A 24,381-nucleotide genomic window follows, 5' to 3' on the forward strand; every position below is an offset into this window, starting at 1 on the left:
ATCATCTTGCTTTTAAAAGTTTAAACCTATTGATATATTGATCGACTGACTCAGTGGTCTTTAGTTTGATGTTGGCCAGTTCTTTCAAACTTATTTTCGACTGTCCCATGTAGAACTGTTCACTGAATAATCTCTCTAATTGTGGAGGTAGCTTCGTAAACCAAGTGAGCGCATTCTTTGTGAGGGAACTTGGGAAATATTTCATTTTCAAGCCCTCATTGTTTTCTATGTCACCAGCTTCGATTTGATATCTGGAAACATGTTTAACGGTGGACTCTTCAGTGTCTCCGAAGAACTTGGTGAACTTTGGAACCTTCTATCCCCTAGGTAATTATGTTTGTAAAACAAAATCTGGTAATGGAGACAAATACATTGGCCTTTGAAGGCCTGAGTTTACCCTATTTTAAACCATGATTCGTTCGACAATGGCCTCTATATTTTGTTCCCCGACCATTGCATCTTGTCGAACTTGCCTGACCACATGGTCGGGATCTTGATTTCTATTAACTAATACAACGGGAGGCTGTTGGGCCACCCTGGGTATTGGTTCGACCACCTGGTGTTCTTGGTCAATCGTTTCGTCGAACAACTCCTCATGTCGAACCGGGGTTTCCAATCGAGGTGGAGGTGGGGGAGTCTGTCTAACTTGTGCTCTGTGAGTCCCTAGGAAATCCCCTATTCGGGTCATTTGAGTTGCCAGTTATTGGTAACTCTGAGTCGAATCTTGAATTAACGGTCTAAGTATGGTACCCATTTGCTGAGTCATCATATGGACCATTTCGTGATTACTTCGTCCATCTGCTGTCTAATGACTGCGACGGAGCTCGATGTGAAATTTGGGATCGACTGAGATGAAAAACCTAAACCTGGGGGTTGACTGAATTGGTTTTCCAAATTTCCTAACCCATGGTACGATGGGAATGGCGACGATGGATTTTCACCAAATGTCGAGTTGTTACCAAACATCGAACTACTATTATGTATATTTGCCATAAATTTGGTTGGCATTTCGAAGGTTTGATACATGGGCATTGTGAAATTGGGCATATATTTCCCTGAAGTTCCCATCATCGTCGGCCTTGGAATCTCATGTTGACGTGGTATCAATATTGGTCCACTATGTGCAGTCGAAACTGCAGACACAATGCTAGAACCAACATCAGTTATTTACGATACAACTGTACTTTCTCCCGAAGATGATTCTTCATTTGGATTTGGACGCGGTGTTACCATTTTACCACTTCTTAATTGCATATACTTAACACAATGGGTCCCACCAAGTGTGCCAATTTGTTCGCACGTGGTTTTCGTGCGAACAATCTCTAGCCTCCTATTCAGGTTTACTTGCAGGATCAACTACAAAATCCTAGACTAAGTGTTAAGTTTATGGGATGTTTTGTTTAAATGTTTGGATTTTTGGATTAAGAAAACGGTAGATAGAAAATGCTTGTAAAAGGTGCAATTAAAATAGATGAACGAAAGACAAGATACACCGTAAATGGAAAAGCAAATAAAAAGACTTGGTAATTTAAATTGCTTGAAGGTAAATATGGAGCAAGCATACATTTTTGTAGGAATGAACTCTTTTCTCTGAATGTCTGATACTTTGAGTGTTTTTCCTCTACAATATTACAAATGCGACCTTTAAAATTGACAATAAATTTTGCTTAAATAGGAAATAAAATTAACTGCTATTTCACTCTTGATGATTAATAGCTTGACACGTGTCTGCCCACCTCCTTTATAACTTCCCATGTTCTTGTTATTTTCAAATCTTACCCGCGTAAACTGTTCTTTGCTTCGACTTTGACTTGCACATTTTCTATCTGTCGGACCTGTTTCGACTTGGCTTGTGTTCCACGTCCGTCTTGTCTATCGAACCCCTTCGACCATGTTCACTCTTCTCGACGCTTCATTTTGTGATTCCATACTTCTTACTTCGATTCTCCTCTTTGGCATAGTTGAAATTTGTTGGCTAACACTAATCGAAATGTTACAAACCGTCTCAAGAGCTTGAGCAAAGGCTTTTTTGTTTTCTGATTGGGGAAAGAAGATTTAAGGGGATTAAGGAGAGAATAGTCGAGACAAGACCAGGGTATTGTTAAAGCCATGGGTGGTAGAGCTAAAACCATGACGGAGAAGACAAAGGAGTTAGATTGCAATAGTAACAAAAAAGGGGTTGCTACAGTAAACAAATCGCAAACGTTGGCACCCAAGCATTTTTCACACCTTCTATCTTTACAATCACTTAGTTTCATTAGCTCTTTAAATATTAAATTGATTGTTATCATGTTAGTTGTGGGAATAGTCGATGCCTAAATTAATGATCTACGATACATTAAAAAAGTAATTATCAGTTGAGTTTAATAATAGAAAACTTATTTTTTTTATTATTTTACAATTATAAAAAAATATTGGTTAGTAGTTTTCTTAATAACAAAACATATTAAAATATACTAAAGATAAGAAAAAAAATTAAAAGATGCAATCTAGAGCACCATCGGTGCACTACAACAACAAAAGTCGACTAAACAAAAATCCAAACGACGGAAGACCAACAAAACAAAATCAACTAAAAAGATAAAAACTAATCCACCTTATCGTCACTTAAAAGCCTACACAAAGACACCAGGAACACAACACTCCATAAAGTACAAGTTAAAGGGAGGTAAGCATGACCACCTGAAAAAACAAAAGAGGCTAGTTGACCACATAAGACACCTCTAAAAATAAAAGCACTAGAGCGGGTTTCGCTCCCAATAAAGCAAAGAAAAGGTTGAAGTTAGAGTGTGATCATTAATCCATTTCTAATTCAAACCAATAATCGAAATCATCCAGTGATTAATCGTCCTTCTTTCACGGTAAAAAATAACTTTAATACACATTTTCAAAATAATCCAGACTATTGAATTCCCGATTGAAACCAAACATAAACGAAACTTCTTACCTTGACCAATGCCCCAAAAAACCTTCGAAAACCTCTAAGATTGAGCGCGGAAGTGAGGTAGACATACCTACCCACCTAAACATTTTGTATCAGAGCGAGGAAGAAACACCACTATGGACAAACAAGTGATCCATATACTCCATATGACCTAGACAAACTGCACACCCCTAACAGACATAATTTAATGTCTAAAGAGATTTTGATTGGTCGGTAGTTTATTTTGTAACATTGACAAGAAAAGACCACCACTTTAGAAAGCCTTCAACTCTTTCAAACCCTAGCCAATCCTCAAATCAAATGGTCCGATCTACCTTCCACACCAACGGAAAAAAAACATAACCGGACTTTAGCGAAAAACCTCATGATGAGAAATCTAGAGTAGTTTGATATATTTTCATTTACTAATAGTTATAACTCTTTCTACAACTAATTAAATTGGATTAACTATGGAGTTATCCGTGTAAATTAAGCAATTGCGAGGGGCAGCTCCTGCCAAATTATTACTCCCTCTGTTCCTTTTTAAGTGTCACTTTCTTGATAAATTTGTGTTTTTTTTAATTGTCACGTGTAGAATTCAAGGTAGTATTAAATGCATTTTTGTCAAAATTACCCCTATGTAATTATTACCGAGAGAGAAAAAGTAAAATGAATGTAGAATATAATTAAGGGTATTATAGATAAAATAAGAATTATTATTTAAAAAGTAACCATAATAATTAACTTTCTTGATATATGTAAAAAATCAAAAAATGACACTTAAAAAAACGGAGAAACGGTTCAATTTTGCAAGGGGCAGCCCATGAAAAATTATGACTACTAGATTAAATCGTATCAATGTGATTTGTGCGTCTTTACTATTATCATTATTGCTTTTTCATTTACGAGGAACAACCTCTAACAAATAACTACACCACCCATATTTTCCCAATACACACTTTCTCTTATTCATTTTCCCTTTTCTCTTCTCTACACTTCCAGCAACCCTTTCTTCATTTTCCCCTTTCTCTTCTCTACACTTCCTCAACCCTTTCTTATCTACCTTCTACAACTTCAACCCTTTATTCATCTATTGAAGGTACACTTTCTTTAAGTGTTAATGTTTGGTATTTGTTGATCTTTGTGTAAATTATTAATATAAATTTTTGTGTATACATTTCAAAAATAAATTATATATATATATAAGTTAGTAGACCAAACTCGAATTCCAACAAAGAATAATATTATTTAAATTAGTGCCCAGATAACAACTCGAATAGATATAAATAATTTTCAGAACATTTCACAATCTTATTGACAACATTATACCTCAACAATATACTCCAAGAGTAAGGTTCACATACATTATAATCTAGACCCTAGGAGAAATATGAACCTGCAAAGGATTCTTCATCACCACTGTGAACTCATGCTTTTCAGACAAATCAACCTGCCCTCCCTCTGGAACCTTCCATTCAAAATTCCAAACCAAATTCGCCACAAAGTATTCCAAATGAAGCATAGCTAAATTATATCCGGGACAAATTCTCCTCCCAACTCCAAATGGCATCATCTTTATCTCTTTGCTCCCAGTTATATCAAATGTCTCATCCTTCAAAAACCTTTCCGGCTTAAACGCCATTGGATCTTCCCAAACACGAGGATCCCGCCCTATATCCGCCACCATGAAATTCACTATCCCATCTTTAGGCACTAAATAGCCATTCAAAACAACATCTTCTTTAACTGTATGAGGTAACACAAAGTGCCCTGGCGGGTGACGTCTCAATCCTTCCAATATCACGCTCTTTAGATACGGCAGTTTGTGCAAGTCTTCCTCTTTCACCTCCGCGTTCTCTTCGTTTCTTTCATCGCCAAACGCCGCTTTAAGCTCCTCCATAATCTTGTTTTGCACCTCTGGATACTTCACCAAATTCGCCATGATCCATTGCAATGCGGTGGAGGTTGTGTCTGTGCCTGCATTCAAAAACTCTGAACAAAGACTAATCATTTCATCTTCACTCAGCTTGCGTTTCTCCTCAGGTAACTCCAGTTCCAGAAGAGTATCTACATACGAAACAACGTTGTTTTTTATTGATCTACTCCTTGCTCTTATCAGTGGAAGAAGAACATCGTCTTGATCTTGTTTCAGCTTCAACAACTCCTCCCATCGTTTACGGAACAAAACCCTAGTGATTTTCGGAAAGTGGTTCAGAACGTTGAATTTGTTGAGACTCAACAGAAGTGCACGCTGTACACGCCCGATGTCGTTGATCTTCTCATCATCGACTCTTTCTCCGTAACACATGTAAACGAGTAAGCAAAACATTGCATACTGGATGTGATCAACGACTTTGATAGAGTCACCAGATTCCGAAGATGATTTTAAGCGGTCGAGGAGTGTTTGTAGAACCCACCGGCGAATCTCGGAGAAAGACTTAGCGCGAGACGGGTGAAGCATCTCGGCCGCGAGGTTACGACGGAGAGTGCGCCATGTGGCTCCGTACGAAGCGGAGTTGATGGTGTGTTGGTTTCTGGAGATAAGTTTCACATTGGGAGGTGCTTTAGGACGTTCAGAGAAGACGGAGGAGTTTTGAATTAGGGCATTATATGCAACAGATCGGTCGGAAATGAATACGATCGATCGGAAACCGACTCGGAAACTGATGATTGGACCATATTTTGCATGGGCGGTTCGGAGAAAGGATTGGATTTGGGATACAGATTTTCTAAGCCATAAAATGGTTGAAACGATGGGTATATGCGGCGGACCGGGAGGGAGGCTTACGCGCTTTGAGCTTCCTCCGGTGGCTGAGACGGTGGCTCTGATGAGAAATCCCACACATACTGAAACTACGGCAATGAACCATAACTCCATTTTGTAACGTTGTGTGTTTCAATTTTCAAAGTGCTAGGGATAAGTGTGTTATTTATAGGACAGAAGTTAAATAAATATTTTTTGGTAGCTATCAAAAAACTTAACTAAATAATAAAATTAAATAAAAACAAAATCTTTACACATAATTATAGTAATTTCTAATAACTATAGTGTATATAATTATTTAAGATATAAACTTAACTAAATGATTTAATTATATTTGAAAGTGATTTTGTGCAACAAGTATTTATTCAATAGTATAATAAGTATAAGGATGCTTCTAGAAGGAGGGGTGAATTAAATAGTCTACACCTCACTACATTCATTTTCTTTATATTTTTCTCAACATCTCTTTCCATTGTATGAACTTTTCTTTTTCTCTTGTGAATCTCTCTCTCACTGCCTGCAAATAATTACTTGTAAATTGATATTTCATATTGTAAAATAGAAATTTAATGTTGTAAGGGGTGAATTAGGTTTTCAATTTTTTTTAATATATTACTTATATGTATATATTATGGTTCTTTTATTTAATTTTTGGAAAGATATAAAGAACCGATGAACAATAATACAAGAGAAATAAAGTGCATTAAAAGAAATTGACAAAAGATATAGTTTGGTTCCTCTTTTTTAAAAAGGTGGATCACATTAAATCTCTCTTCAATTCTTTAACACAGTCAAGAAAGCACACCACTTTCTAATTTTGAAATACACTGAGAAAGAATTATAGTTTCTCCTAACTTTTCTTGTTTCCAAAAACTTGGCAAATAAGTTACAATTATATTGTTATGGATATTTGAGTACATACTAATTTGTTAAGCACAAATGAATTTTCATAATCCATCAAATTCAAATTTTGTCTTCTCTTCCAATATAACAATTCAAATTAACAAATTCTAAGTACTCAATAAATTTTTCTCAGATGAATGAAAATTATGAAGTAAAGTTTATAAGAGTTTTGCAAAATGCACAAATGAATTGTATGAAAATATTTGATTAAAGAGGTGATTTGAATTATGAAAAGTTTTTTCTGTCTATAAGTCACAAGATACAATGTTTGAGAAAATGATTATGAGAATTTGCAATACTTTTGAAAGGTATCATGATCATATTCAATGAAGATGCGTGACATTGATTTAGAATTTTTCAACATGTAACAAAGGTCAATCGATTTACCAATGATGTCAATCAATTGAACCATCTCCAACGTTTAATTTTTTTTAAGAAAAGAACTGGATCAATTGATTGAATGGAATGGTAAGTCGATTGACATGGGCAAAAAATGGAATGTTCAATCGATTGGATTAATGGTGTTAATTGACTAATGCCTTTTGTTTTTCATGAACTCATTTTACAGAGGCCATGTTAATCGATTGAATGTTAAGGATCAATTGATTGATCTTCTTAAAACCTTGAAATTTTTCTATGTTAAAAATGCAACTTTAAAATAATGCATGCATCAATGTTAAAAGTTTATTTCTTGAGAACCTAAGACTTATAACAATTGAAATGCATATTGTACCTTATTAATAAATCCATTTCCATGAAACATAGGAGCTTGATCAATCCATTGCCGTGAAAACTTCAATCCTGATCTTTTCCTTCTTTCCATTGATTTTCTTCTTCAAAACATCATCTTCATAAAATCAGGTCTTCACAATCTCCCCTTAATTGACTAGATCAAGCAAAATTGATTATATAATCGATTTTGACATTGTCTTAATGATTGGTAATGAATCATTATCCAAACATTCCAATTTGGGAACAAATAATCAATTATTTGTGGTACCTAATTGATTACACTTAGGACCTAATTGATTAGGTGAGTTAATTGGCTCATGGATCGTTTCCTTTTTTAGCAAATTCTTTTCATATATAAAGGAGGCATTGTTGACCTGAGATTTTTTGTCTAATAGGAAAATTAAGTCAATTTTGCATTTAGTGAAATGTTAAGTGTAGCGAGTGATAAGCATTGCTCGATAGTGATGGCACGTCGATTGAATGGTCTTTACTGGCACCTTTTTGAGATGTTAATTTGGGGAACCTCAAGAGGATATCTTGAGATATTTGTTGAAAGAGTCTCAGGAGTGGACCTAAGCAACTATTTGACACCATGTCGAAAGAAAACTCTCCGACAGACTTTGGATACTTAAAGGATTAAGGAAACCAAAGATGAAGATGACTTTATACACTCAGTAATTGTCTTCATTGAGTAAGCAGATGCTAGCCTCTAAGTAGTTAGAGAACATGGGATAATGGATCTACAGTTTTCAAAACCATAACAATATGGTAAGGCATGGAGACAGGAGTTGCATGTATTTGAAGATGACGTATCGATTCATGTAAAGTTAAACTATCAAAGACAGTTATTCCTAGTTAGTATTTTTAGTAGACTCATGTGTTGTAGAAAAAGGTTCGCAAGTTTTCACATAAAATTCTCTATAGAATTGGAGTACCCAAGCCAAAGAGCGAAATATTTTATGAGAAATTATGTGAGTGTGCGTCCCTCTTTTCTTTTCTACTTTTATGTTTTCTTAATTGAAACACCTTTTTCTTTATCTTTTTTGTCATTTACTGCATTTTATTTAATATTGTCTATTTTAATTTCCTTTTATGTTAATTTAAACTTTATCGTCTTTAAAGTCTATTTATGCATTGTCTGCAACCAGACATTCATAGTTACGTCTTACACGTACTTCACAGTAACAATTTTCACACAAAACCGATCTCGAGATTTTTCGTGTTAACCTCAAAGACTTTCAAACTCGTGATTGTTCACTAAAAACACATGTGAACAAATTGACACGCTCAGTGGGACACGCATGTTTTTGTGAAAACTTGTTTTTCTTGAAATTTGTTTTTTGGGGAATTTGTTTTTATTTGTAAAATCGTCGTAGTTTTTACTCCTTTGTTACTGTTTTCAATATCCATTAACGTGTACGTTTGAGGAGTGGGAAATTTTGTAATATCTAGGGTTACACTGTTTGAGGAGTGGTAGGATTTTAGCAGCAACGGTTAACCCAAAAAACACTTCTCGAGGTCAAAACAATACTGCGTGAGGAATTTCATTATGTTAGAAATTATACAACCTTACACTAAGACTCTCTTCAATTCTCTAACACAATCAAGAAAGCACACCACTTTCTGATTTTATAATACACAGAGAAAGAACCCTAGGTTCTCCTACCTTTTCTTGTTTCCACAAACTTTGCAAACAAGTTACAATGATATTGTTTAAGATAATTTAGTACATATAATTTGTTAAGCACATATGAATTTTGATAATCCATAAAATTTAAACTTTGTCTTCTCTTTCAATATAACAATTCAAAATTACAAACTCTTAGTACTCAAGAATCTTTTCTCTGATGAATGAAAATTATGCAGTAAAGTTTTTAAGAGTTTTACAAAATGCACAAATGAATTGTATGAAAATGTTTGATGAAATAGGTGATTTATGTCATACCCTAATTTTCCCCCAAGCAATTCATTCATCGAAACATTTGCATTAGTTTAATAAAAGTTGACATTTAGTCAACTTTCGTTCCATTTTAAATCCAAAAATTGAGTTGATCTCATTCATGCATTTTCATCCTCATGCATTGTTTTAAGCCAATCGAAGGTCATCAAAATAAAATTTTAGCTCTACAGGAAAATCGGTAAAAGTGATTCAACATTGTACATAAAATTAGTCGGTAAAATATTTTGAGTTTTGACCTATGTCAAATTATTTTACGAAACTACACTGCGCGTGGGTCGTGTTAGTGTGTTTGCTTTATTTTTTCGACAATGTTTGGAGTCGCATTGTTACATGTTAAAGCATGTTCATCCTTGTATTTTTAATTTCATTTTTGAACTTTTCCATACAGTTTTATTAAACTTGTCGCGTGTAGAGCATTTTAATGTGTCGTTTTATTTCTTCGATATAACACGCATCCGACTTCATTCGTTTTTGGCTTATTCCGATCTCCCTTTTTATTCGAAAAAAAATAAAACAAAAATAGTTTTTGATTGATTTTAATTTTCAGATTTCATTTTTATTCAAATAAATTAGGAAAGCGAATTTTGTCCATTTTAAAATAAATAAAAATCAATTGGAATGAGTCATCCACGGATAAACCTCTCCCTCACATGTTTTTTGAAGGATTAAGTTTTTCCCCCTAAATACTCTCTCCTTCAACTAAACCAAGGACTCTCTCTCACAGACACATTAAAATCGGAGAACTGTTGATTGAAGAACAAATATATCATCTTCATGTATGGAAGCGCATGGCATGGAAAAACACATAAAATAACTCCTCTATTCATTCACCAAAACTTCCTCTTCTCTTTCGCTCCGCCGCAACACCATACAATCGTTTGATACAACAACCGTAAAACTTCATTCATTTATATCTCACTATTTCTATTCCAACAAACAAAACCGTCAACATCAATTACAAACCCAATGAATACCTTGTCTTCATACAATAACTATCAACACTTCATCCATATCATCACCCTTCTTACAACACAAAACAACCTTCCACACAAAACAAATGTTTTTAATCATCATACATAACTCTTCCATACTTACTGCACTACATTTCCACTCTAACACAACCTTCCAAACACATCTTCACAATCCAAATCACAATCATAATCGATTGAAACCTAACCAAACAAATCATCTATAATCAACAACCAAAATGACAACAATTCCAAAATATAATCACTCAAACAAAAAATCTCATCATAATCACATTCTCTCCATTGAACACAACAACAACACAAGGTTTTTTTAACACAAATCTAGACGTCAAGAATCAGACGGAAGACAAAGAAGGAGAGGAAGTTTGAAGGACTACATCACAGGACCGACAACCACCAACAATCGGATTTGTGAGGCACCAAACGCATCTTGCCGTCGTTGCTCAGTCCATCATCATCGCCGCTCCTACCACCTTCATCCAATGTGAACCACACGGTATTGCATTATCTCTCTTTTATTTTATTTTTATTTTTGAATCTGGATTCGTACCGTTGTTTGTGTGTTCTTCGCTTTCATCTTCTTCTTAAACTTTAAAACTAAAGCATGAGAGGAAGGAATATGAGATTTAAGAGTTTGTCTTGAGAGAGCGATTGGAGAGGTTTGAGAGACAATAGCGTTTTTTGGATCCTTTGCTTTTCAAAATAGCATGAATGAATGAGAGAGAGGATAAAAGTTTGCATTTGTTCTTCTAGAAAATAAACATTAATTCTAACGGTGCTTTGCTCACTTGGAATTTCATTTTTTATTTTTTTTAATTAAATCATAAAATAAGAAAGGGGGCGGATGATTGGGTATTTCCTCCCTTTTTTTATTATTATTTTATTTATTAGTTGTACGGATTAGGATTTTATTAGGTGAATGTGGGTTTTAGATTTCTTGTTTGGTCTTTCTCTTTGCACACCCCATGCTGATTTCTCACACCCATTTTTAGACTTGCTTTATTTTCTTTATATTTTTATTTTATCTCTTTTATTTTATTTTTTCTATTATATATTTACTATGCTCTTGTTTGATATATTTGTATGCTTGTTTTCATTTGCGATTTAATGTGTCGTTACTATTTCGATCATTATTAGAATCGTCAACAAAGCTCAAGAACTTTAAAAACTACTATTCTACAACAATAAATTCAATACCACTTGATCAACATCAAATGGATTTTCTTAATAAACATTTTGTTGATCGTTCACCAGTTTCATAAATAGACCATAGGAATCTTCAACTCATTTTCACAAATAAATTTTAAAAAACAAAATAATACTTACTAACATCGAGCAGGTTTTACAAGTGAAACTATTTTCATCAACGCAAGTGCTTGATCCAACGTCAAGTACCTCTTCTGCTTAATTAAAAATTTGTTTGTAAATTAATTACAAACACTTGATCCAACGTCAAGTCGTACATTTTCAAAATATCTTTTATAATAAATTGAAATGAAAGAGAAGGTAATTGGGTTTAGACATCTTCCCTTTCCAAATACTCGAGTATTGTTGTAGAGCTTGGGTATTGGTCTTCCTAATAAAACACAGTTAGATAAACAAATCTTGATTCATCGCACATTTTCTTAACAACTTGTTTGGATGAAAAGGAAGGTGATTGGGTTTAGACCTTCTCCCTTCCCAAGTCTTTGGATAATGTTGTAGAGCTTCATGTTCGAATACTTGTCTCCATCTAAAAGCAACTTAACAAATCTAACTTGTTTCCTGCCCTCGTGCGATCTTGAAAACCCTTTTCAAAAATGAGTGTGTTTTAGCCATTTCGATGTGATACAAACAAAGGCTTTAGTCTCCAAGAGTGGGCAACAAACAAAGGTTTAAACGCTCGAAATGTCTAACGCATCATTCTTTAAAAGCAACCAACCACACATGGTTTTTTTACTTAGAACATTTTGCTAATGGGGAAATATTTTCTTGTTGGATCTGTGACTTTAAGGAAAATTTAGGACCCGAGACATTGTGGTTGCATAGTGTTGGCATGTCGGACGCACTTGTCTTGTTGGGGTAACACGAGAATCACACTCAAACACGGTCCTCTTAAAAATATGGTCAACTAGAAAGTAATTTTGCTAAGGGGGCAATATTCTCAAGAGCGACCTATGACTTTGGGAACCTAAACACCTAGAGCTACCCTAACCGTTGTGTCCAAAGAAATGAAAATTGCTTTGAACATCTGTACCTAGACTTGATTTGGGACCTGGATACATTTATCTAGCATGCATTTCATTTTTCTTCCAAAACTTAGCATACTCTCAAAAATGCATAAAACAAAAAAAAATCATTCATCTGCATTCATCGGCATGTATACATATTTATACACAAAAGAAAACTCATACCACCTTATGTCCATAACCAGTTAGCTGATTCCTGGTACACATAGAGAATTTGTGGTAGCTACTGAAGGATAATGGAGCATTATGCTATGAACCATAAGGTGGGCAAGATGTTGGAAGCTCTGCTAGCTCTACCGAAGAACAATTTCCAGCATGTTGTTTGTCATACCCCAAAATTTTCCATACTTTTTCATTTCATCTAGCCCATGGCTTATTTCATCTGCATGTCCATAGGCCCTAATCATCCATCATAAGATATTCATTCATAATTTCATACATAACATTGATTCAAAAAGTTCTTGCTATTGATGACACAAAAATTGGATTCTTGACAATTAACTTGGCAAGTCTCATGGGCTAGGGTTTCCTTCCATAGTATATGATCATTCACCATTTATGCTAGAAATTTCACCATTTATGCGACAAAAAACCAAGTAAACTACATTAGTGTGATCTGAATTCCTGAGTTTTTGAATCAATTTGTGTCATGATAGTAATTTCTTGATTTGAGTTTCTCTGGGCTATTTTTACGCTTTTGGTATATGGAGTGTATTTAATGCAGGTATGAAAGTGCAAGGGATCGCAGATCAGACACAAAATCGGGCTAGAACAAGAAGGCAGAGAAAAAGGAAGAAAAAGTATGCCTAGGCAATATGCGTATTTCCCCTCTTCGTACTCGTACCTTACGCGTCCCAGCAAAAAGGAGAAAAAAATGAGTTTTTGCTCTTACACGTAACAGGTAAGGCGTTACCCGTAAGGTGTGCATGTATGCTTGCAAGGGGGCTTACACGTAGAAGACTAAGGTATTGAACAAGGCATTATGAGTAACAAAGAAGGTGTTACGCGTAATAACATGACTGGACGCTTGCAAAATTGCTACTGAACAAGAAACTATGCATAACACATAGGGTCATACGCGTAATGAAGCCCCAAAACTCAAGAATCCCAAAACGTGTCTACTTAACCCTGAAACGAGATTTTTGGAGGGTTGGACGATTTTATAGAGCAAACACACGTTCTAAAGGCTAGAGACCTCATATTTTCAAGGTGGATTTATATTTTCAAGAGCTTTCTGTGATTGAATACCAATTCATCTAAGATTTATGTATATCATGTTGAGCCTAAAATCAGTCAGATTACTCAAGTGAAGAGGATCTTGGAATACATTAATGGCACTAGTGAGTATGGAATGATGTATTCTCATAGTTCTAATTCCATTCTTGTAGGGTATTGTGATGCAGATTGAGCGGGTAATGATGATGATATAAAAAGTACTTAAGGAGGATGCTTCTTTTGGGGAAATAATTGGTTCAACAAGACGCAAAATTATGTGTTCTCGTCTACTATTGAAGTTGAGTATATTGCAGCAGGAAGCAATTGCTCTTAATTGATTTGGATGAAATAAATGCTAAAAGAATATAATGTCAAGTATTGTAGCGAGGTATTCGTTACCTTTAGATTTATTGACTAAATCAAAAGTAAACCATACAAGTCGAGTCGCCACCGCACTTCTATTTATCCAAAGGAAAGGTTAGAAAGCGAACAAAAACCGAGAAGTTTTATCGAATCAAAAACTAATAAAAATGTCAGAGATTGGGGTAAGGGGGTTGGTTATGCAATGGGAAGGTTTTAAGCATCCAAAACATCCTAGGTACTCCTAGGGAGCCCTTTTCACAATTTGTTGTAAGGTAGGTTGGTATTTGTGAAAATTATTTGTGCAAACATGATTGGGGAGATGAGAGAAGAATATACAAGTTATTTACAATTTTGTGTTTGAATGGATAAACCCACTGCCTACGTACCATCTTAAAAGATTAGGATCAAAACCTCGTAGTTCGGGGTAAAAATCTCAAAAGAAGTTGGTGAATTGATTGGTCCAAAAGCTTTAAGGTCTTTTGTTATCCAAGGGAGAAAACTCAACCTAAAACCACGAATCCACCATGTGAGGGTAGCTTCAACATGCTAGTGAGGGGTTAACCCTATAATAAGCGTGGAAGACTCATTGTCCATCACTAAGGATATAGGTGAGTATTATATCTACCTAAAGGATAACTTAAACCTAATAGCTAATGGTTATGAAAAGTTTTGATGAGAAAGTGGCCATTGAAACCACAAAACATTTGAATGAGTTATATTTACCAATGAAAGGTATTTACAAAATATGGTCAAAGTTGACTTAAGGATTCAATTCAAAATAAGTGTTATGAAAATAAAGTTTGAAAAATCAAAAGCATAATGCTTAGGTTTCTAATGTTTGAAAACAAATGTTAATGTTTGCACAAAAGTTTTGGCTTGGGTTATAGTGGAGGGAAGAAGAAGAATGGCTAAGTCCTATACATACAAAGATGAAGGAAGAGAAATAAAACCACAAATGGAGTCCCCTTCTTGAGATCATATTGATGATCCAAGTAGCTCCCATCCTTTGGAATAAGCAAGCAAATAAGTGTGTACTCAAGCAATCAATCAATCAAGCAAGCTCTTAGGAATCCTCCAAAGGCTCTTATATCTCTCACTTTAGAAGCTCATGACAATGGTTCTTCACTTAGGCTCAAATAGGAATCCCTAGCACAAGAACACACACATCAAAAAGTTCTATAATGCAAACAAAGAATGGACAAGAAGGGAGTTTAGAGAATAGGTCCTTTCAATTCTTCTTCAACATTAAGCATTCTAAAGGCAGGAGGCCTAGTTGCTCTTTGACTTTTATAGCACTCTAAAGGCATGAGGCCTAGTTGCTCTTTGACTCCATTTTTTGCATAGGGAATGTCCTAAAGTCTAAGTCCTTTTGTCCATTTGCAATTGGTTCACAACAATCAAAACAAAACACAAGCACAATAGTATATCCACAATTATGTGCTCAAGTGAGCAAAAGGCAAATTGCATTAACATAAACATGTGCTCAAATGAGCAAAGGGCAAAAGCAAATGAATAATATGTATACGAATATTAAATTGCATAAATGTAAAGTGCAAGAATTAAATGTTAATGGCCAATAGTTAGAGTTAGTGTGCCATAAGGCAATTTAGCGTTATGTTAAGCAATCGTAAGTGGATTAATGTAGTAGTCACACCTATTTGAGGCTGGTCAATAAAAGTATAGGCAACAACACAAGTTAGAGATCTTGATTAGTGAATCAAGCTCCTACAACTTGTCATGCCAAAAGAAGATGAGAAATGATCTTGTATTGATTTAGGTTCTTTGCTTGATTAGGAAGCAACTTATCCTTAATGTAAAGCCATTCACTTGATCTATGATCAAGATGAATTAGATTTGAATCAAGGAAGGTTAAACCTCCCATTCATCAAGGCTAACCACCAATCTTTAACTCATTGATCAAAAAAAGAAAAAAGATGAAGAAGAAGGAGATGAATAAGAAGGAACATTAATGGAAATTCAAATAAAGTAATCAACATACATTGACCAAAGATAGATGGAATCAAGGTCAAACATTAGTAAACAGAAGCATAATGAAACTTAAAAGTCAAGAAACAAATAAAATATTTTTGGTATTTTTGGAAATTAAAATAATACTTGAATTAAAATAAACAATTAAAGGTCAAACTTCAAATCCATTTCAAATCAACTTTGAAAAGTCCAAATGGATCATCCTAAGTTCAACAAGGTCAAACAAAGTTTGACAAAAAATTTCAGCATTTTTTAGAAACCATAAACTATTTTTAATGAATTAAAAATGCATAAAAATAACCTAATTGAATTAAAATCTCCAATAAATCTCAAATCAATTAAGAAATTGATGACAATATTTTTCATAGATCCATCATCATTCAAAGAGGTTAAGAAAATATTTTTGTATTTTTTGAATATCAAAAACTATTTAAAATGAATTAAAAGCAACCAGAAAAGAGAAAATTCGTAAAAAATATCAAATGATAAAATAAAAAATATTAAAAATCATTTTTAGAAACTAGAAATTAAAAGAGAAATAATGCAATTGGTCTCACATTTTTTGGAATTAAAACGAATGAGATGTGATTTTTTGAAATGAAATGGAATAAAAGAAATAAAATGGAAATTAAAATCAGAAATAGAAAATAAGGAAAAACGTGATGCGTTGGATCCAAGCTCATTAATTGAGCTGGCGCATCAGACGGTTCACAAGCGCGCGTCTACCAAACACGCTGGTCAATGAGATACACACAACCATTAAAAAAGTCATAAGAATGGAGAGACCAAATTAGATCTGGAAATTAAATCCAACGACCATGGTTTGATTTGGCAAATAGACGATGGTGTACACCACCGTCTTCTCCGGCGAGGCCAGAGATTCCGGCGAGAGTTGCAGAGAAAAAACCTTCACCAGATGAGGCGATCTATACAGCAATGGAAAGCTGGGGTGATGTACATCACCTCTGTGCCATCTATTTTCACTCTAGACTTTCATGGAGAGAGAAATCAGAGGTTGAAAATTATGATGTTCATCTTGAACTTAGTGGAATTTCAAAATTAAAAGCACAGTTTAATTGCCTCTGATGAGAGGACTTCAGCCAACCCAATAAATGCAAGAAACAAGCTATAATCAAGGTGTTTCGAAGAAAATAAGTTTGTGTAACAACCTATGAAATGTGGATCTGGAGAGCACGATTTCTCTTAGTTATTGCTTGCAATGTGATCTAGGGATGAAGATGAAGCAAGGTCAAGGAATTATGAGTCTGAAAATCAACCAATGAAGTTGAAATTCAGATCTGAATTTTTGAAAAGAAAGTGGGAATTCCTTTAAGTATGGCTATGGAGGGAGTTGTGCAGCATAACAGGCGCCTTCAAGTTATCAAATTATGAAGCCTAGCACACTTATTTATAGCAAATGGAAGCTGCAAGCATGAGCAAAGTGTGTGCATGAATGATAAGGGCCTCCATGCATGGGCCTGTACAGGCGCATTGAGGGCCCAAATCTAATTGGAATAGTAAGCTTAACATCAGCAATTAGGTTTTGGACGTGCAGATGAGATGTATTTGGCTCATGCATAAAGTTTGAATCAAGTTTCTAAAAATGCACCAAAATATTCTCCTCTTCGAAAATGCCTTCTCCAAAAATAGAACATGGCCTTATGGGTAATGGTTCGAAAGATCTTGACATGAGGATCAATTGTTATGTTGAACAAAACTTCATTTGGAATTGGGAAATTGATGAAAATTGGTCATAAAGTTCAACGTGCAAAATATGTGCATGTGAAAACTTCCAAAAATGGTCAACTTCAAGCCCTTTTGTTTCAATGATTCAAGCTTCAAATGGAAAAACCTTCAACATAAAAGTTTCAACTAGATGCATAGAGAGGATTATCTTAAAAGTGATTGCACTACCTTCTCCGACGGTAGTCACATTAACCATAGATAGTAAAGTAGAGACTAATTAGGTGTGCGAGAAGCGTCCAATAATTGTGAAAGATCAAACATTTTTAATTGAATTTATTTGTCTACCCTTCAAGAAGATATATATGGTATTATGGATGGATTAGTTCTCTACCAATTTAGTGTACATTGGCTATAATGAGAAAGTTATTTCCACACCCACGGATGTGGCGCCATAGGTTTACGTGATTCCACACTCTTGGAATGTACCATTCATATAAATCGATGTCTCTTTACTAAGAACAAAGATTTTCTCCCGAAAGTTACTATGGATGTCAATATAGAAGAGAAGATCTCTTTTATTTCAGTGGTGAGAGAACTTTCAAACGTGTTCCTAACATATGTTACTTCTCTACCTATTGAGATAGAGGTTGAATTCTCCATAGACTTGATTCTCGGTACATGACTAGTTTCTATTGCACAGTAAAAAAAAATCCCAATTAAATTGAATGAATTAAAGGATCGCCTATAGGACATGTTAGAGAAACACTTCTTTCGATTGAGTAAAGAAGAAAGATGGTGGAAATCATCAGCTTAACAAGGTCATCGTTAAGAATAAGTATAATTCCCCCCCATATTTATGGTTTACTCAATCATATGAAGGGAGTTATGATATTCTCTAAATTTTACCTACATTTCTTATACCATATGATCCGAGTAAAGCGCTTTGATATGCCAAAGATTGCTTTTAGGACTCGATATAGACATTGTGAGTTCCTAGTGATGTCATTTGGTGTAACTAATGCTCTTGGAATTTTCATGGATCATATGAATCGAGTATTTCAACTGTATCTTGACAAGTTTGTGGTGATCTTCATTGATGACATACTAATTTACTCTCGGACTCCACAAGAGCACGCATGGCATTTTACGATTGTACTCTAACTTCTACGAGAAAAAGAAACTTATCTCCAAATTAAGCAAATGTCAATTTTGGATGACGAATGTGAGATTCAAACTTAAAAAGAGTGATTTTATAGGAAGCTCATAAAAGTGATTTCACTATTTATCTCGGTTCGACCAAGATGCACCACGACCTAAAGAGATATTTATGGTGGTCTGGGATGAAGAAGGAGATAACATAATATGTGGCTCGATGTATGATATGTCAGCAGGTGAAGATTGGGCATCAAATACCTGGTGGTATGTTACGACCCCTAGAAATATCGAAATAGAAATGGGAGAATATTTCCATGGACTTCGTAGTATGGTTTCCACGTACATCGGGTGGTCATGACTCAATTTGGGTAATAGTGGATCGGTTGAAATGCTATTGTGGTCATGAATTGTGGACCTGGTTTATGCCTATTGGGTCTTATATGGCAAAGAAATGCTAAAGTAGTAGTATGTGGGTCATGTTTGCTTAGTGAATTAGCGAGTGAACACCCTAATAGCTAGTAAGGTATAACATATAATAGGGAAGGTGTACCATAAGGATTAATGTGAGCAATTAGATGGTCCAAGGAACATTATTGGAAAAATTATAGGTGTTAAGTTCTAACTAAATAAATACTTAGCGTTAAATTGTGTGATCACAAGAGTTTGAAATATATGTTTGATATGAATGGGATTAATATGCAACTTATAAGGTGGATCAATTTTATGAAGGAATGTAACTTCGAACTGAAATATCACCCCGGAAAGGCCAATAAAGTGGCATATGAATTAAGTAGAAAAAATGACATGCAATTGAATTTATGATGTTATAATACAACTTATTGGAGGAATCCAAAGATCTCAACCTAAGTTTCACTTGGACTCAAGAAAGAGTTTTACTTAATCAGACAAACATTCTATGTGATCTCATTGAGAGAGTGAGACAAGCTTAATTGTTTGATACAGACTTACGAGTTAAAGCATATCAACCAGGATTCACCCCGATCAACAGATGAATTCGAAGGAAGAAAGTGTGTTCCGAACGGTTCAAACTTAAAAATAGTGATTTTATAGTAAGCTCATAAAAGTGATTTCACTATTTATCTCGGTTCGGCCAAGATGTACCACAACCTAAAGGGAGATTTATGGTGGTTTGGGATGAAGAAGGAGATAACATAATACATGGCTCAATGTATGATATGTCAGCAGGTGAAGATTGGGCATCAAATACCTGGTGGTATGTTACGACCCCTATAAATACCGAAATAGAAATGAGAGAATATTTCCATGGACTTTGTAGTATGGTTTTCACGTACATCAGGTGGTCATGACTCAATTTGGGGAATAGTGGATCGGTTGAAATGCTATTGTGGACCTGGTTTATGCCTATTGGGCTTATATGGCAAAGAAATGCTAAAGTAGTAGTATGCGGGTCATGTTTGCATAGTAAATTAGCGAGTGAATACCCTAATAGCTAGTAAGGTATAAAATATAATGGGGAAGGTGTACCATAGGGATTAATGTGAGGAAATAGATGGTCCAAGGAACATTATTGGAAAAATTACAGGTGTTAGGTTTAACTAAATTAATACTTGGCGTTAAATTGTGTGATCACAAGAGTTTGAAATATATGTTTGATATGAATGAGATTAATATGCAACTGATGAGGTGGATGAATTTTATGAAGGAATGTAGCTTCGAACTGAAATATCACCCTGGAAAGGCCAATAAAGTGGTAGATGAATTAAGTAGAAAAAATGACATGCAACTGAATTTATGATGTTATAATACAACTTATTGAAGGAATCCAAAGATCTTAACCTAAACTTCACTTGGACTCAAGAAAGAGTTTTACTTAATTAGACAAACATTCTATGTGATCTCATTGAGAGAGAGAGAGAGAAGCTTAATTGTTCGATACATACTTACGAGTTAAAGCATATCAACCAGGATTCACCCGGTCAACAGATGAAGTCCTTTTATTCGAAGGAAGAAAGTGTGTTCCGATCGATTCAAACTTAAAAAGAGTGATTTTATAGGAAGCTCATAAAAGTGATTTCGCTATTTATCTCAGTTCGGCCAAGATGTACCATAACCTAAAGAGAGATTTATGGTGGTCTGGGATGAAGAAGGAGATAACATAATATGTGGCTCGATGTATGATATGCCAGCAGGTGAAGATTGGGCATCAAATACCTGATGGTATGTTACGACCCTTAGAAATACCGAAATAGAAATGGAAGAATATTTCCATGGACTTCATAGTATGGTTTCCACGTACATCGGATGGTCATGACTCAATTTGGGTAATAATGGATCGGTTGAAATGTTATTGTGGTCATGAATTGTGGACCTGGTTTATGCCTATTGGGTCTTATATGGCAAAGAAATGCTAAAGTAGTAGTATGTGAGTCATGTTTGCATAGTGAATTAGCGAGTGAACACCCTAATAGCCAGTAAGGTATAACATATAATGGGGAAGGTGTACCATAGGGATTAATGTGAGGAATTAGATGGTCCAAGGAACATTATTGGAAAAATTATAGGTGTTAAGTTCTAACTAAATTAATCCTTAGCGTTAAATTGTGTGATTATTATGTGAACTACATATGTCCTTTGATGAGAAAGGGCGATGGAACCTAGGTAGATACAAATAAAGAATTATATCTCATTGCATATACCTGATGTATAACATAAAAGCAAAGTGTGAGTCTCACTGAGTCGTAGTATAATATTGATGTTCCCATAAACTAAACTCGAACGTGAGAGGCTGTTTGAGTTACAATCTATGAGTTATTTAGGTGTACATGGTAGTGTATTAATGTCTCTATAGTGTATGAGATTTATCATATTTCAGATTACCTTTTGAGATGATGAGTATTTATGATATTCTTATGAGTTTCATCGATAGTGATAGTGAGTTACATGTGACATAAGTGACCATTGAGAGTACTTATGCTTGAAGTAAGAACTCCGTTAAGATTGTTTATTTCACCCCATATTTACTCTTTCTTTCAGATAAGCAAGCAGTTGATAAAAGGTAAATGAGCATATAGTCAATAAAGGCAAAGAGAAGATGTCTTGAAGCAAATCACGTAACTTGTTTTGTGTTTTATTATTAGTTCCTTCTAAATTTTTGTTGCGGCACCTTTTAAATGTATTATAACATGATGCATTTTGATACACTTGTGAAACATGAGGCTATTTAATGTATTTGTACCAATTATGTTATTTTCCCGCATAAATACATGGTGAGTTATAGAAATATTGTTTTAAAATATATAACATTTACAAAAACTAGTATATATTGAAAATTCATTATTTATAGCTTTTTAAAATATAACTTCTATAGTATTACATATATTTTTGATAAAAAATACTTTTAAAAAAAATAGCGCAACATAAAATAAAAAAAATTCTTATAATTTTTTTTAATTATTTTATCATTTTGCTATGTCTTTTATAAATATTAAAGTCTTAAATAATTATCAAAAAGAAATTAATTAAAAAATGTAAGGCTCTATCATAAAATTATTCAGCTTTTAGTTTAGATAAAAATTTGGAGATAAGACGTTGACAACATGATGCATTTTGATACACTTGTGAAACATGAGGCTATTTAATGTATTTGTACCAATTATGTTATTTTCCCGCATAAATACATGGTGAGTTATAGAAATATTGTTTTAAAATATATAACATTTACAAAAACTAGTATATATTGAAAATTCATTATTTATAGCTTTTTAAAATATAACTTCTATAGTATTACATATATTTTTGATAAAAAATACTTTTAAAAAAATAGCGCAACATAAAATAAAAAAATTCTTATAATTTTTTTTAATTATTTTATCATTTTGCTATGTCTTTTATAAATATTAAAGTCTTAAATAATTATCAAAAAGAAATTAATTAAAAAATGTAAGGCTCTATCATAAAATTATTCAGCTTTTAGTTTAGATAAAAATTTGGAGATAAGACGTTGACAACATGATGCATTTTGATACACTTGTGAAACATGAGGCTATTTAATGTATTTGTACCAATTATGTTATTTTCCCGCATAAATACATGGTGAGTTATAGAAATATTGTTTTAAAATATATAACATTTACAAAAACTAGTATATATTGAAAATTCATTATTTATAGCTTTTTAAAATATAACTTCTATAGTATTACATATATTTTTGATAAAAAATACTTTTAAAAAAAATAGCGCAACATAAAATAAAAAAAATTCTTATAATTTTTTTTAATTATTTTATCATTTTGCTATGTCTTTTATAAATATTAAAGTCTTAAATAATTATCAAAAAGAAATTAATTAAAAAATGTAAGGCTCTATCATAAAATTATTCAGCTTTTAGTTTAGATAAAAATTTGGAGATAAGACGTTGACAACATGATGCATTTTGATACACTTGTGAAACATGAGGCTATTTAATGTATTTGTACCAATTATGTTATTTTCCCGCATAAATACATGGTGAGTTATAGAAATATTGTTTTAAAATATATAACATTTACAAAAACTAGTATATATTGAAAATTCATTATTTATAGCTTTTTAAAATATAACTTCTATAGTATTACATATATTTTTGATAAAAAATACTTTTAAAAAAAATAGCGCAACATAAAATAAAAAAAATTCTTATAATTTTTTTTAATTATTTTATCATTTTGCTATGTCTTTTATAAATATTAAAGTCTTAAATAATTATCAAAAAGAAATTAATTAAAAAATGTAAGGCTCTATCATAAAATTATTCAGCTTTTAGTTTAGATAAAAATTTGGAGATAAGACGTTGACAATTTATTGGAGGGTGGAGGTTCAGGATGAACGTTAAGAGGTTTTGTGGAACAAATAAAGCAAAAATCGAATAAAAATAAATTGTTGACAGTGGGATTCGAACCCACGCCCTTTCGGACCAGAACCTTAATCTGGCGCCTTAGACCAACTCGGCCATATCAACTTGTTGTTAAATGCTGAAAAACAACGTTATATAAACACACGGAAACAGTGTAACCTGTAGTAAATAAATACCTTCTACTTCTCTACACGAGTATGTTCCTTAGTGAAACGAAAATAAAATTCAATATTTAAAATATGATAAATTTATTTTAAAAACTAGTAACATTTTTAAATTAGTATTTCTAAGTACACATTTTATTATTTTTATTGTCTTTATGCATAAAAAATATAATTAAATTAATTATTTATAATTTTTCATACACAAATGTTTTAAAACAAAAATAAAATGGTATTTTAATAATTAAAAAATAACTAAAAAAAAGTTAAACAATTAAAATGAAGGAGTTATCTAATACAGTAAAATATAAACCATTCACATCAAACTAATATGTACTGAACTAATAAATTAATTTAATGAGTTATACAATTTAAAGATAATCTTGCTATATAGAAAATAAATTTTAGAATTAAATAAAAAATTTAAATTATACTACTGT

General features: G+C 33.4%; 1 protein-coding gene and 1 non-coding gene across 2 annotated transcripts; both read right to left on the minus strand.

Annotated features, from left to right (window-relative positions):
- Nucleotides 1-4,260: 4,260 nt before the first annotated feature.
- On the minus strand, nucleotides 4,261-5,803 carry LOC127105547 (cytochrome P450 89A2). Its single transcript, XM_051042733.1, has one exon. It carries the CDS (start codon nucleotides 5,799-5,801, stop codon nucleotides 4,296-4,298), a length of 1,506 nt encoding a protein of 501 aa, XP_050898690.1. The 5' UTR covers nucleotides 5,802-5,803; the 3' UTR covers nucleotides 4,261-4,295.
- Nucleotides 5,804-23,804: 18,001 nt separating this feature from the next.
- On the minus strand, nucleotides 23,805-23,885 carry TRNAL-AAG (transfer RNA leucine (anticodon AAG)). Its single transcript has one exon. It is a non-coding gene; the product is annotated as a tRNA-Leu (tRNA).
- Between the last annotated feature and the right edge of the window lie 496 nt (nucleotides 23,886-24,381).

This window comes from Lathyrus oleraceus, chromosome 7 (assembly GCF_024323335.1).
Source record: "Lathyrus oleraceus cultivar Zhongwan6 chromosome 7, CAAS_Psat_ZW6_1.0, whole genome shotgun sequence".
NCBI classification, from domain to species: domain Eukaryota; kingdom Viridiplantae; phylum Streptophyta; class Magnoliopsida; order Fabales; family Fabaceae; genus Lathyrus; species Lathyrus oleraceus.